The 14,818-nt window shown below is 39.3% G+C and overlaps 1 protein-coding gene across 50 annotated transcripts in view; it reads right to left on the minus strand.

Annotated features, from left to right (window-relative positions):
- BAZ2B (bromodomain adjacent to zinc finger domain 2B) overlaps positions 1-14,818 on the minus strand; it is a 396,738-nt gene that overhangs the window by 24,355 nt on the left and 357,565 nt on the right. For all 50 annotated transcript variants that reach the window (XM_054477916.2, XM_063647532.1, XM_063647507.1 and 47 more), the window contains 4 exons: positions 6,339-6,988; positions 5,638-5,911; positions 5,309-5,464; positions 4,117-4,277 (listed from right to left, as the gene is read on the minus strand). In XM_054477916.2, the coding sequence (XP_054333891.1) occupies positions 4,117-4,277; positions 5,309-5,464; positions 5,638-5,911; positions 6,339-6,988 (1,241 nt within the window). The remainder of the gene's footprint in view (positions 1-4,116; positions 4,278-5,308; positions 5,465-5,637; positions 5,912-6,338; positions 6,989-14,818) is intronic.

A 14,818-nucleotide genomic window follows, 5' to 3' on the forward strand; every position in this document is an offset into this window, starting at 1 on the left:
GCAAAAACAAACAAATGCAATTACATCAAATGAAAAAACTTCTGTACAGCAAAGGAAAAAGTCAACAGAGTGAAAAGAAAATCCTCAAAATGGGATAAAATATTTGCAAATAATACATCTGAAAGGAGATTAATACCAGGATATACAAGGAACTCAAACATCTCAACAGTAAAAAACCAAACAATCTGATTAAAAATGGGCAAATAATCTGAACAGACATTTCTCAAAAGAAGACATATACGTGGCCAACAAATATATGAAAAAATGCTGAACATCACCACTCATCAGGGAAATGCAAATCAAAGCCACAATGAGATATTATCTCACCCCAGTTAGAATGGCTATTATAAAAAAGAAAAAAAACGGCCGGGCACTGTGGCTCACACCTGTAATCCCAGCACTTTGGGAGGCTGAGGCGGGCAGGTCAGGAGATCAAGACCATCCTGGCTAACATGGTGAAACCCCGTCTCTACTAAAAATACAAAAAATTAGCTGGGTGTGGTGGCGGGCGCCTGTAGTCCCAGCTACTCGGGAGGCTGAGGCAGCAGAATGGTGGGAACCCGGGAGGTGGAGCTTACAGTGAGCCGAGATCACGCCACTGCACTCCAGAGCCTGGGCGACAGAACAAGACTCCAACTCAAAAAAAAAAAAAAAAAAAAGAAAAGAAAAGAAAAATGAGATGCTGGTAAGAATGCATAGAAAAGGGAACTCTTACATACTGTTGGTGGGAATGTAAACTAGTACAGCCACTATGAAGAACAGTATGTAGGTTCCTCAAGAAACTACAAATAGAGCTATCATATGATCCAGCAATCCTACTACTGGGAATTTATCCAAAGGAAAAGAAAACTGTCGTATTGAACAGACGTGTTTTCACGTGGCTGGGCGTGGTGGCTCATGCCTGTAATCCCAGCACTTTGGGAGGCTGAGGTGGGTGGATCACCTGAGGTCAGGAGTTCGAGACCAGCCTCAACATGGAGAAACCCCGTCTCTACTAAAAATACAAAATTAGCTGGGCGTGGTAGTGCATGCCTGTAATCCCAGCTACTCAGAAGGCTGAGGCAGGAGAATTGCTTGAACCTGGGAGGTGGAGGTTGCGGAGAGCTGAGATGGCGCCATTGAACTCCAGCCCAGGCAACAAGAGTGAAACTCCATCTCAAAAAAAAAAAAGAAAAGAAAAGACATCTGCATCCCAATGTTTACTGCGGCACTATACACAATAGCCAAAATACAGAATGAATCCAGGTATTCAACAACAGATAAATGGATAAAGAAAATGTGGCATGTATACACAACAGAATGCTATATACAACCATAAAAAGAATGAAATATCCTGTCATTAGAGGCAACATGGATGGAACTGGAGGACATTACTTTAAGTGAAGTAAGCCAGGCACACAAAGTTAACCACTGCATGTTCTCATTCATGTGGAAGCTGAAAAAAAAACTGATCTCATAGAAGTAAAAAGTAGAGCAGAGGATACTACAGGCTGGGAAAAGTGGGGGCAGGGAGGGATAAAGAGAGATTTGTTAAAGAATACAAAATTACTGGCGGGGCGCGGTGGCTCACGCCTGTAATCCCAGCACTTTGGGAGGCTGAGGCGGGCAGATCATCTGAGGTCGGGAGTTGGAGACCACCCTGACCAACATGGAGAAACCCTGTCTCTACTAAAAATACAAAAATTAGCCGGGCTTGGTGGCGCATGCCTGTAATCCCAGCTACTCAGGAAGGCTGAGGCAGGAGAATCGCTTGAACCCAGGAGGTGGAGGTTGCTATGAGCTGAGATCGCACCACTATACTCAAGCCTGGGCAACAAAAGCGAAACTTGGTCTCAAAAAAAAAAAAAAAAAAAAGAATACAAAATTACTGGTAGGTAGGAGAAATAAATTCTAGTGCTCTATACCACTGTACGACGACTATAGTTAATAATATATATTGTTTCAAGTAGCTAAAGAAGGATATTATTCTTAACAGAAAAAAATGGTAAATGTTTGAGATAATGAATATGCTAATTACTCTGATCTGATCACTATACATTAAATGTACCAAAACATCACCATGTACTCCATGATACTGTACATTATTATTTATGAATTTAAAACAATTTATGAAGCAAATTCTACTTATCTTAGCTACTGATAACACAGCCAAGAACATTTAAGCAGCCAGCAATGTGATAAGGTCAAAGGACCAAAATCTGAGTATGTCACCAGGAAAATGTTTCAGGCCCACACTCTGACTTTACACATATTTTTTAAAAGCCTGATGATACACTTTCCCAACCAACAGTCAACTAGAATTGGCAAATGAGTTGGGAAAAAGCTGGAGGAAAATAGGGCTTATGGAACCAATCAAATTTAAACCAGCAAGTAGTATCAACTGACAATCTGAGAGGACAACCACAGACTATAGAAAGTAGATGTAGCAGTTTTAAAACCAAAGCACACTAGGATCATTTAGGTTAGGTGCAAAACCTCTTCTCATTTCCTGAGGGAATTATTGTCTGATAACTGATCTTCATACTGATGATTCTGTGCCACCATGATAAGTTAAATCAGGCTTTTTATTTTCAATTTAAGAAGGCAGTGAAATGTGTAACATAAGTGATCCAAAAACACGTTAAAAAATTCTAGCACTAAATGGAATAATTTTCATTTCTCCAGAAAATAAAATAGTGTGAAAGGGTTCATTTGTTGAAGATGCCAGGAAGATGACAATACACGAGGCATTTTTATACTGTATTATAGAACTTGGAGGAGGAGACATAGTTTACTAGCACAATAGTTTCAATAATAAATTTTTGCTTCCCAAGGTTGGTAATTACGTTTGTCACAAGAAAGGGATATTTTATTAGCTTTGGAAAACTACATTTTTTGAGATCCTCAAAAGTGTCCAAATGCCTATGTTAAACTAATTATGAAACAAAATCTCAATTATTAAATAGGATAGCATTATGCCATAAATTTCTCATTCTGAATAAAGCAAGGCATTTCAAATCAAATTACATGGAGATTAAGGTTTCTAAACCTTTAGTACCTTAGCAGATTCTAGCCAGGCGCAGTGGCTCATGACTGTAATCCCAGCATTTTGGGAGGCCAAACTGGGTGGATCACTTGAGGTCATGAGTTTGAGACCAGCCTGGCCAACGTAGCAAAACCCCATCTCTACTAAAAATACAAAAATTAGTGGGGCGTCATGGCATGTACTTTGGAAGCCTGAGGCAGGAGAATCACTTGAACCTGGAGGTGGAGGTTGCAGTGAGCCAAGATCATGCCACTGTACTCCAGCCTGGGCGACAGCATGAGACTCCATCTCAAAAAAAAAAAAACCAAAAAACAAAAAAACAAAAAACCCCAAAACCAAAACAGAACCTTAGCAGGTTCTAAACCTTTCATGCTTTTAAGGAGACCTTTATACCCCTCTTTACAAAACCAAAAATTCTTGCACAAGGGTAAAGCTTTCCTTTTGTTTGTCCACTGGAAGCCAGTTCTGATCATTACCTGTGACATGACAATACCCAGCAGATAGATGAGGGAATGAATGAATAAATCAGTAAATAAAAACTTTACATATATATGTAGGGTATGTGTGCATGTGTCAGTATATCATAATGGTCTATAACATATATTTGGATATATCTATATTGGTCTCCAAATTAAACTATATAGTGTAAAAGTCTGACATATAACAAGGCTTGTATATAAGGAAGTTCATGGCCCTATATGAAACACTACAACAGGAGTTTGATAATATTTGTACTAGATCATCACATTCATCTCAGTGAAACTGGAATTCTGCTGGCAGTAAAGAACTGCGCATCAGAAATAATACTTCTGAATACCATTAAGGAGGTAGCAAGATTACTAAAAAGAACATGGGCTCTGGAGTCAGACTTGGTTTAAATGCACATTTAGGCACTTACTATATGATTGGCACATTACTTACTCTGAGCCTGGTTCCTTAACAGATGGGCAAATTAATCCAGGATTGTTTTCAGAATTAAATGAGAGAAAATAAAAACATTCAGCACATTAACTAGCATATATGAGGCATGTAATAAACATTAATTACCTTCCATTATCCTAAAAACATATTTTATTCCAAGTCGACTTTACCTTCACTTGCAAACTTGCTGATGCAACTCTCCTTTCTAGATCTTCTACCTGTTGAAGGACACTCAAATCCATTTCCATTGCTTGTTCTTCTACTGACCAGTTCTCCACAATATCTCGAGTTACTTGGTTTTCTTCATTTTCATTCAGTTCAATAATAGCAACTACATTTAAAAATAAATTAATTTAAAAATCCATTTATTAAGCTTTTCCCCTCAGAGACTTCTTCCAGAAAGTGAATAAAATTCTAGGAGACCCATGTACATCTAACTTGACATACACAAATGCACTTGTGTATGTACAGGCAGCTTACTCTTAAAAGTAGAAACACGCTAAGAAACACAAAACAATATGCTACGGGTGTAAAAAAAACTACAAGACAGTAACACCAACTTAAAAAATATAAACAGTCTGTTGAGTAAAACAGAAAAAAATAGTAGTGCATTAAGATATCATTTCTCTCTTGATATCTGTGGGGGATTGGTTCTAGGACCCCCTCTGCCCCCATGAATACCAAAACCTAGAGATGTTCACATCCCTTATATAAAATGGTGTTGGCCAGGAGTGGTGGCTCATGCCCATAATCTTAGCACTTTGGGAAGCTGAGGTGAGAGGATCACTTGAGGCCAGGAGTTCGAGACCAGCCTGGGCAACATAGTGAGGCCCTGTCTCTACAAAAAAAAAAAAAAAAAAAAACTAGCTGGGTGTGGGGGCATGTGCCTGTAGTCCCAGCTACTCAGAAGGCTGAGGCAGGAAGATTGCTTGAGCCCAGGACTTTGAGAATGCAGTCAGCTATGACTGCACCACCATTCTCCAGCCTAGGTGACACAGCAAGACTCTCGCACAAAAAAAAAAAAAAAAAAGGTGTACTATTTGCATGTAATCTATGTACATCCTCCCATATGCTTCAAGTTATTTCTAGGTTACTTATAGTACCTAAGACAATGTAGATGCTATGGAAATAGTCGTTATACTACATTATTTAGGGAAGAATGATAAGAAAAAATAGTCTGTATATGTTCGGTACAGATGCACCCATCTTTCTTTGACTCTGTTTGATCTGCGATTGGTTGAATCCATAGATGTGGAACTCATGAATATGAAGGACCAATAGACTGTACTAAAATATGCTTTAGAATAATTAATTCTCATAACTAAGCAAGAAAGAAAGCTGAAAGGTTTTTTAGGTACATACCATCCTTATTCTTGAGGCAGGCTTGAGTAATATAATCCAAATGTTTCTGAATTTGCTTTTGCAATGCCTTTTCTCTTATTCCTCTGAGATGCAGCACTTTGAGCAAAGCTTTTAGGTCCTCTGGGTCAATAATTCTCCACCAACCAAACTGCATTTCTAAGTCAAGATAAATAAGTAGAACTTTTACAAATATTTTGAATAGGAAATGACACCATGGAAATAAAAAGATTTATTAACTACATATAGAACCGTCAAATATTCAGTTATAATATAGGAATCCATAATATTGAAATTGAGTAAGTGGCTGTAAACCATCTCAATGTACCTACCTTCTGGAATAGGTTTTGGACTAGGAAAATCTACTGGTTTTGCTACTTCAACAGCTGCAGGTTGAGCTGAAGTGGCCTTTTCATTCTGTGGTACTGGAGATTCGCTTTTACTTGAAGCAACATTGGAAGTCAAGAATGAATTACCATTTCCTTCTGACAACCCTAACCCCGATCCTAGACTAGGTACAGATGATGTAAATGGAATATTAGAAGTAAGCACACCAGTGGGCCACCCACAAAACTGAAGTCCCATCATAGATACTCCACCTTTCACCTGCAAAAAGAAAACATTTATTAATGAGAAGTAGATTACTTTAAGAAGTTAGGAAAAATGTTTGGAATATGAAATTATTTTTCAAATTCCAAAAAATATTCTTCCATTTATTACAATTACAGGAAAACGAAATACATTAGCAACAAAAATGTTAAATTCCATGTTCTTATTTGTTCCCCAAAGTAATCTTCCTTTCAGATATACCATTACAGTAATAAGTTAAAAAGTAATTAAAAAAGACTTAGACCAAGGCTAGAAATCAGTAGTTCTAATGAACCTGGGTGACAGAAATTCTGACTTGTTTTAGTTTTCAAACTGTAGCAGGAATATTTTAACTATTTGAGTGATCCCCCTTGAGCAAAAATCTCCATGGGGTCAAAGATTACATAAAGCAATATAAAAATGAGTTACAGTTAGCAGTACTAACCTGAAGAGGTGATAAAGCAAATGGATTTAAGCCAACAGGATTCTGAGCAGAAGATCCAAGAGGAGCTGGGGCAGGTGAAGGTGACTTAGATGGTGGCTGAGACTGAGGAGTCACCAAAGAAGCAGTTGACATATCGGCATGAGTAAGTGAAGTGTCATCACAAGGTGTTCGTGGCAAAAGACTAAACCATTGTCTATTCTTTTCAGTCAGCGTTTTTAGTAACTGGTCATTGGGGAGAGGACTGTAGAACTTCCCTGGACCACTTGAACCAGTATTAAACAGATTATTAGAATCTGCCTTTTCCACATTGCTTTGCGTTGCTGTTGACTGAATGCTGCCCAGTGAATGTTTTCCACTGTTCTGATAAGACAACGTGCACCCATTTGTACCAGCATTTGGTTTGGGAGTCATAACTTCTGACTCAGGAGGCATCTTAGCTACTTCCAAAAGCTTGCTTAATTTGGAAAAAGAGCCAGGTTTCTGAAGGAATAGATTTGTGTTATCTTTTTCTTTAAGATCTTCCTTTTGTTCACAGTGATCTGTATTTGAACAATTTAAACTGTCCCCAGAAGTCTCAAACATTTCTTCTTTGATCTGGACACTTTCTGCCTTTTTTAGTTTTTCTCTTTCTTTTGCAATTTCTTCTAGTCCTACAAAATCAAAAAGCATTATGAACATCAGTTACTCCAGATCAAACCAATACTGTAATTAAATTTCATTACTCTTTATCAACTTATATGCATAAATACTTAAACTTTTCTATATTACCTAATACTCCCTATATTTTCCTTTTTTATAGATTATAGCTTTCACTCACTGCAAAATTAACATATATATATATTTTGTTTGTTTGTTTGTTTGTTTGTTTAAATTTTATTTTGAGATGGATGGAGTCTCACTCTTCCACCAGGCTGGAGTGCAATGGTGCGAATTCAGCTCACTGCAACCTCTGCCTCCTGGGTTCAAGCGATTCTCCTGCTTCAGCCTCCTGAGTAAATGAGATTACAAAGGTGCACCACCATGCCTGGCTAATTTTTTTGTATTTTTAGTAGAAACAGGGTTTCACCAAGTTAGCCAGGCTGGTCTCGAATCTCTGAGGTCAGGCAATCCACCTGCCTTGGCCTCCCAAAGTGCAGGGATAACAGGCATGAGCCACCACGCCCGGCCGGCATTAACATATATTTGTTATAAAAAATTAAAATCCAAAAATATTAAAAGTACAAAAAATATTACAAGCTGTACTACACAGCAAAAATCACCCTTAATATTTTTGTATTAAACTTCTAGGAGTTCTCTATGTGATACATACACACTTATATCCACATAATTAAGGAAAGAAATTCTACTACATACATAATATTCTAAACTGCTAGAGGGTTTTATTGAATAATACCCTGTAAACACCTTGATATGTCGATAAACATATAACTTCATCATAAATTTTAATGGCAACAGAATGAACTATATCATAACTTAAATAATTTCTACTGATATATAATAATAGGTCCCAACTATTCACTATTATAAACAATGCTGTAAATAATGACTTTTTATCTATATTTTTGGACTTGTTCTCCCGATTTACTTCCTTAAAATAAATTCCTAAAAAAAAACTAAGATGTGTACTTTTCAGAGTTTTTGAAATATACTGTCAAACTGTCCTCTACAAAGTCTGGATCAATATATACTCATATTAAAGTAACTGAGAGCATCTGTGTGCCTATATCCTCGATGAAACTGGATGCTGTCAGTATTTTTTGTTTTTGCCAATATTTGAGGTGAAAATCTAGATTGCATTATTTCTGGTCATTAGTAAGGCTGAATATCTTTTCACAGGTTTACTGGTATTTCTCTTTTGTAAATTTCTGGTTCATATTTTTGCTCATTGTTTTAAAAATAATTTATAAGTACTATTTTAAAAACATAAATCCACTACTTTATTCAATTTGAAAAGTAATATGCTCGCAAGTTAAAACATTCAGTCATGAAGGGTATAAAGTAAAGGCCTTTCTACCTATTCCTTCAATCTCTATTTCTACACTTCAGGGGCAGCCATGGTTAATTACATCAATATATCTTCCCAGAAATCATATATACGTTATCTATGACTACCATTTTGCATTATTACATAAATGGAATACTACTATTCACTTTTCTGCGGCTTAGAATAAAAACCAAACTCCTAACCAAGGCCTACAACATTCTATAATCTGGTTCCTGAAAACTTCCACCACCTCTGCACCACTCTTGTCCTTGATAACTCTGCTCCTCTTCTCACTTTCTATTTTCAGCTTCTTGAACATGCTAAGTTCTTGCCCTTCTCAGAGCCTTTGATCTTGTTCTTCCCTCTGCATGGGATACTGTTTTGTTGACTGGCTCCTTATCCTTCATGTCTCAGATAATAAATGTTATTTCCTTACAGAGATTTTCTCTGATCACCTTATCTAAAATTAGGACCCCCCATTCATCTTAGAATGTCATTCTATATATTTCCTTTACAGAATTTAACATTAATCATGATGTTTGTTTATTTTCGATTACCTTCCCTCCCACGTACTAGAATTTAAATCAACAAGCTCTGTTTAAAGGCAGAGCAATGTCTACATCTTTTTTTTTTTTTTTTTTTTTCTGAGATAGGGTCTCACTCTGTCACCCAGGCTGGAGTGCAGTGGTGTGATTAGGGCTTACTGCAACCTCGACCTACCAAGCTCAAGTGATTCTCCCAACTCCTCCCAATTAGCTGGGACTACAGGTGCACACCACCAAGTCCAGGTAATTTTTGTATTTTTTGTAGAGACGAGGTTTCACTATGTTGCCAGGCTAGTCTCAAACTCCTGAGCTCAGGCAATCCACCTGCAGATTACAGGCATGAGCTTTGGGATTACAGGCACGAGCCACTGTGCCCAGTCAATGTCTGTATCTTGCTATTATTGGATTCCAAATGCTTAGCATGGTGGCTACTATAAAACAGTGGCTCAATAAACCAGGCACAGTAGCACCTGTAGTCCCAGCTGCTGGGGAGGCTGAGGTGGAAGGATCGCTTGAGCCCAGGAGTTTGAGTCCAGCATGGGCAACATAGTGAGATCCTGTTTCTAAAGAAAATAAAAGGAGGTGCTCAATAAATATTCATTGAATAACGAAATAAAAGGATGAATTTAATTCTTTCACTAACAGTATTCCTTACAGAACTTTCCAAAACATGTAACTGTAGTTCATCTGTAGTTCATTTTTGTGATCAGCTGCATAATTTTGTTATATAGGTATATCATAATTTATCCAACCAGTCCTTTATTAATGTTTGACATAGCCCTCATATCCTTCCTTCTCTTCAAATTAGTTTCTAGTTGAAATTAAATCCCTATACATCAGATTTATACTTCTGACCAATATAGAGTAACAGGGACTAGATTACCTTCTTGTATGAAACAACCAGAAACAGATAAAATACATGAACCAACAGTTTGCAGGAAACTGAACATCAAATAACAAAGTTGAAAAACAAACTCAGTGAGTCTTGTGATTGCCCCAGCTTACTGCCTTGGGATAGCTTCTAGGATACAGCAATAAGGAGGAGTAATCCAGGTGGAGCCTGGCAAACTCCCTAAGATGAGAAGATGCAACTGAAAGCTCAGGGAGACCAAAGTGGCTAAAGTGCTCAGGAGAATATTCTGGAAGGGAGAGAGCTGCACAGAGAACTCCAGTGATCTGCAGAGGAACCCCTCGAGTATTTAGCTAAATACTGATCAGCACATATGTGTGAGGCTTGGTGAAAAAAATACCTTGGTGAAAAAAATATGTGTGAGGGGAAAGTGCCAGGTGCTCACACAGGCTGGGAATAGTTCCTGTTCCTACCCACCAGAGTGGGAAACCTCAAGATTCATAGGCATTGGGTAGAGTACTCAGAAGGATCTTGCTTCAGGAGCAGGGGATAATCAGCCCTAGAATGAGCACTGTTCTAGTTCTGCCTGATAAAGTTTAAATGCAAGACTTGAAAGGATCGAACTTTTCCAAGGATGTAACTTAACTGTGCCTTGGTTAAACAAAGGTCAAGAATATAGGAACTTAAAAATATCCAGCACCCAACAAGGTAAAATTCACAATATCTGGCATCCAATCAAAGTTAGCAGGCATGCAAAGAAGAAAAAAAACCAAGACATATACTTTTACCTCTAGTTAGGCACATGTGAAAATAGTCACAAATATTTTCCTCATATACCTGTGTGTTCCAATCCTTTTAACTTTAGATAATGTATTAGCTAGTAATGGAGTACTAATATTTGTATTCTGAGAACTAAAAAAAATTTCAAAAATTGCTGTCATATATTCTAAAACCAATAAGAAACACACCAATTTTTACTAGTTTGAGACTAGAAGATGACTTATTTGTATCTAATATTGAGCTGACGGTAATTTCAAAAGTCATGGCTATCTTTGACTTTTACGTTCAAATTGCTTAATCCTAACAGTTAAACCTCTAATTAAAAAAAATATATATATTTTTTGAGATGGAGTCTTACTCTGTCACCCAGGTAGAGTGCAGTGGCATAATCTCGGTTGACTGCAACCTCCACCTTCCAGGTTCAAGTTATTCTCTTGCCTCAGTCTCCCAAGCAGCTGAGACTACAGGCACATGCCACTATGACTGGCTAATTTCTGTATTTTCAGTAGAGATGGGGTTTTACCATGGTGGTCAGGTTGGTCTTGAACTCATGACCTCACGTGATCCGCATACCCCAGCCTCCCAAAGTGCTGGGATTACAGGTGTGAGCCACTGCCTCTGGCTGTAAAATTACTTTTAATCATTTGAAAATATATATGGGATATTTAGTGTAAAGAGATTCTTTAATTTTAAATAGTATTCTATCTTTTATCTCATATAATCCCCTGGTCTTTCTAGTCCTTACTTCTTTGACATGTGTCAATGACTATAAACAACCATCTTCAAAGCAGAAGAAAGAAGAGGAAGACAAGTAAGAGAGAAAATTGGAAGTACTCTTCACTTAATTAACTACCCTGGCAGCAACTGCAGTACATAATGACAAAATATCATTTCCTAATGTAAATGAATGCTAAAAGTAGCAAAGTTTGCTACTGGAAAGAAGCTATGTCTCCTTGAGTTTTACCAGAATCACTCTGACCCCTGTTAGTTCACCTAATTGTTCTCACGGGATTCTGGGGGTCCATCATTCTTGGTTCAAGTGAAACATCTTTCCTTTGGCTCCCCTTAGTTGGACTGAAGCAAGCTAAAACTTTCAGAGAGTTTTTACTAAACTCTAAGTGAAAAAGAAAAAGCAAGAAATGTAAATTTAGAGTACAGGTTGAAGAGAGGTTCAATCACAAATGGCCCCTTCCTAGGGCTCAAGCGCCCCTACCCACTCAGTATGGCTAAACCTTAGGAGTACTCGCAGAGCTTTCCCGTCTTCAGTTGACAGTGTTACCACAAACCAGCTCCTAGGAAGCATCTTGAAGATAGTGGAAGGAAGACGCTAGGAAGCATGTTGAGATTATTGTGGAAGACACTAAAGGAAGCAGATTCTTATTATGTCTATTTAGGATTGTTCCTTTCCAGGCTGATCCAGAAAATTTTAAGATGATAACATAAAACCATTACCCTTAATGGAAGATTTTCACATTTCCATGGTAGCAATTACATTGTATACTTGCAAACTTAATGCTGTAACCATATCCTAATACAAAATGGAAGAATAGTATTCATATCACAGTATAATTAACAATAAACTTGTTTCAGTTTCCTTCCAATACTGAATAAATTATCTATAATCTAACATACCCCAAATGGCTTTAAAAAAAACAGTGAACTACTTCCAGGCAAGATGGCCGAATAGGAACAGTTCCAGTCTGCAGCTCCCAGCGAGATCAACGCAGAAGGTGGGTGATTTCTGCATTTCCAACTGAGGTACTTGGCTCATCTCATCAGGACTGATTAGGCAGTGGGTGCAGCACACAGAGGGTGAACCGAAGTAGGGTGGGGCGTTGCCTCATCCAGGAAGTGCAAGGGGTCTGGGAACTCCCTCTCCTAGCCAAGGGAAGCCATGAGGGGCTGTGCTGTGAAGAATGGTGCACCCCGGCCCAGATACTAGGCTTTTCCCGTGGTCTTTGTAACCCACAGACCAGGAGATTGCCTCCGGTGCCTATGCCACCAGGGCCCTGGGTTTCAAGCACAAAACTGGGTGGCCATTTGGGCAGACACTGAGCTAGCTGCAAGGGTTTTCTTCATACCCCAGTGGTGCCTGGAGTGCCAGCGAGACAGAACCATTCACTCCCCTGGAAAGGGGGCTGAAGCCAGGAAACCAAGTGGTCTAGCTCGGCGGATCCCACCCTCACAGAGCCTAGCAAGCTAAGATCCACTGGCTTGAAATTCTCACTGCAAGCACAGCAGTCTGAAGTCGACGAGGGACGCTTGAGCTTGGGTGTGGGGAGGGGTGTCCGCCATTACAGAGGCTTGGGTAGGCGGTTTTCCCCTCACAGTATAAATAAAGCTGCCAGGAAGTTCAAACTGGGCGGAGCCCTCTGCAGCTCAGCAAAGCCGCTGTAGCCAGACTGCCTCTCTAGATTTCTCCTCTCTGGACAGGGCATCTCTTAAAGAAAGACAGCAGCCCCAGTCAGGGGCTTATAGATCAAACTCCCATCTCCCTGGGGGAAGACGCGGCTGTGGGCACAGCTTCAGCAGACTTAAACGTTCCTACCTGCTGGCTCTGAAGAGAGCAGCAGATCTCCCAGCACAGTACTCAAGCTCTGCTAAGGGACAGACTGCCTCCTCAATTGAGTCCCTGACCCCCGTGCCTCCTGACTGGGAGACACCTCCCAGCAGGGGTCGACAGACACCTCATACAGTAGAGCTCTGGCTGGCATCTGGCGGGTGCCCCTGTGGGACGAAGGCTCCAGAGGAAGGAACAGGCAGCAATCTTTGCTGTTCTGCAGCCTCCGCTGGTGATACAGGCAAACAGGGTCTGGAGTGGACCTCCAGCAAACTCCAGCGGACCTGCAGCAGAGAGGCCTGTTAGAAGGAAAACTAACAAACAGAAAGGAATAGCATCAACATCAACAAAAAGGACATCCACACAGAAACTCCATCTGAAGCTGACCAACATCAAAGACCAAAGGTAGATAAATCCATGAAGATGAGGAAAAACCAGCGCAAAAAGGCTAAAAATTCCCAAAACCAGAATGCCTCTTCTCCTCCAAAGGATCACAACTCCTTGCCAGCAAGGGAACAAAACTGGACGGAGAATGAGTTTGACGAATTGACAGAAGTAGGCTTCAGAAGGTGGGTAATAACAAACTCCTCTGAGCTAAAGGAGCATGTTCTAACCCAATGCAAGGAAGCTAAGAAAGTTGAAAAAAGGTTAGAGGAATTGCTAACTAGAATACCCAGTTTATAGAAGGACATAAATGACCTGATGGAGCTGAAAAACACAGCACGAGAACTAGAGAAAGTACACACAAGTTATCAACAGCTGAATCAAGCAGAAGAAAGGATATCAATGATTGAATATCAACTTAATGAAATAAAGTGTGAAGACAAGATCAGAGAAAAAAGAATGAAAATAAATGAACAAAGCTTCCAAGAAATATGGGACTATGTGAAAAGACCAAACCTATGTTTGATTAGTGTACCTGAAAGTGATGGGGAGAATGGAACTAAGCTGGAAAATATACGTCAGGATATTATCCAGGAGAACTTCTCCAACCTAGCAAGACAGGCCAACATTAAAAAATACAGAGAACGCCACAAAGATACTCCTTGAGAAGAGCAACCCCAAGACACACAATCGTCAGATTCACCAAGGTTGAAATGAAGGAAAAAATGTTAAGGACAGCCAGAGAGAAAGGTCAGGTTACCCACAAAGGGAAACCCATCAGACTAACAGTAGATCTCTCTGCAGAAACCTTACAAGCCAGAAGAGAGTTGGGGCCAATATTCAACATTCTTAAAGAAACGAATTTTCAACCCAGAATTTTGTCTCCAGCCAAACTCAGCTTCATAAGCGAAGGAGAAATAAAATCCCTTACAGACAGGTAAATGCTGAGAGATTTTATCACCACCAGGCCTGCCTTACAAGAGCTCCTGAAGGAAGCACTAAACATAGAAAGGAAATACCGGTACCAGCCACTGCAAAAACATGCCAAATTGTAAAGACCATCGACACTATGAAGAAACTGCATCAACTATTGGGCAAAATAACCAGCTAGCATCATAATGACAGGATCAAATTCACACATAACAATATTAACCTTAAATGTAAACAGGCTAAATGCCCCAATTAAAAAACACAGACTGGCAAATTGGATAAAGAGTCAACACCCTTTGGTGTGCTGTATTCAGGAGATGCATCTCACATGCAAAGACACACATAGGCTCAAAACAAAGGGATGGAGGAATATTTACCAAGAAAATGGGAAGCAAAAAAAGAAGCGGTTGCAATCCTAGTCTCTGATAAAACAGACTTTAAACCAAC

The sequence above is a fragment of the Pongo pygmaeus genome, chromosome 11 (assembly GCF_028885625.2).
Source record: "Pongo pygmaeus isolate AG05252 chromosome 11, NHGRI_mPonPyg2-v2.0_pri, whole genome shotgun sequence".
NCBI classification, from domain to species: Eukaryota; Metazoa; Chordata; class Mammalia; order Primates; family Hominidae; genus Pongo; species Pongo pygmaeus.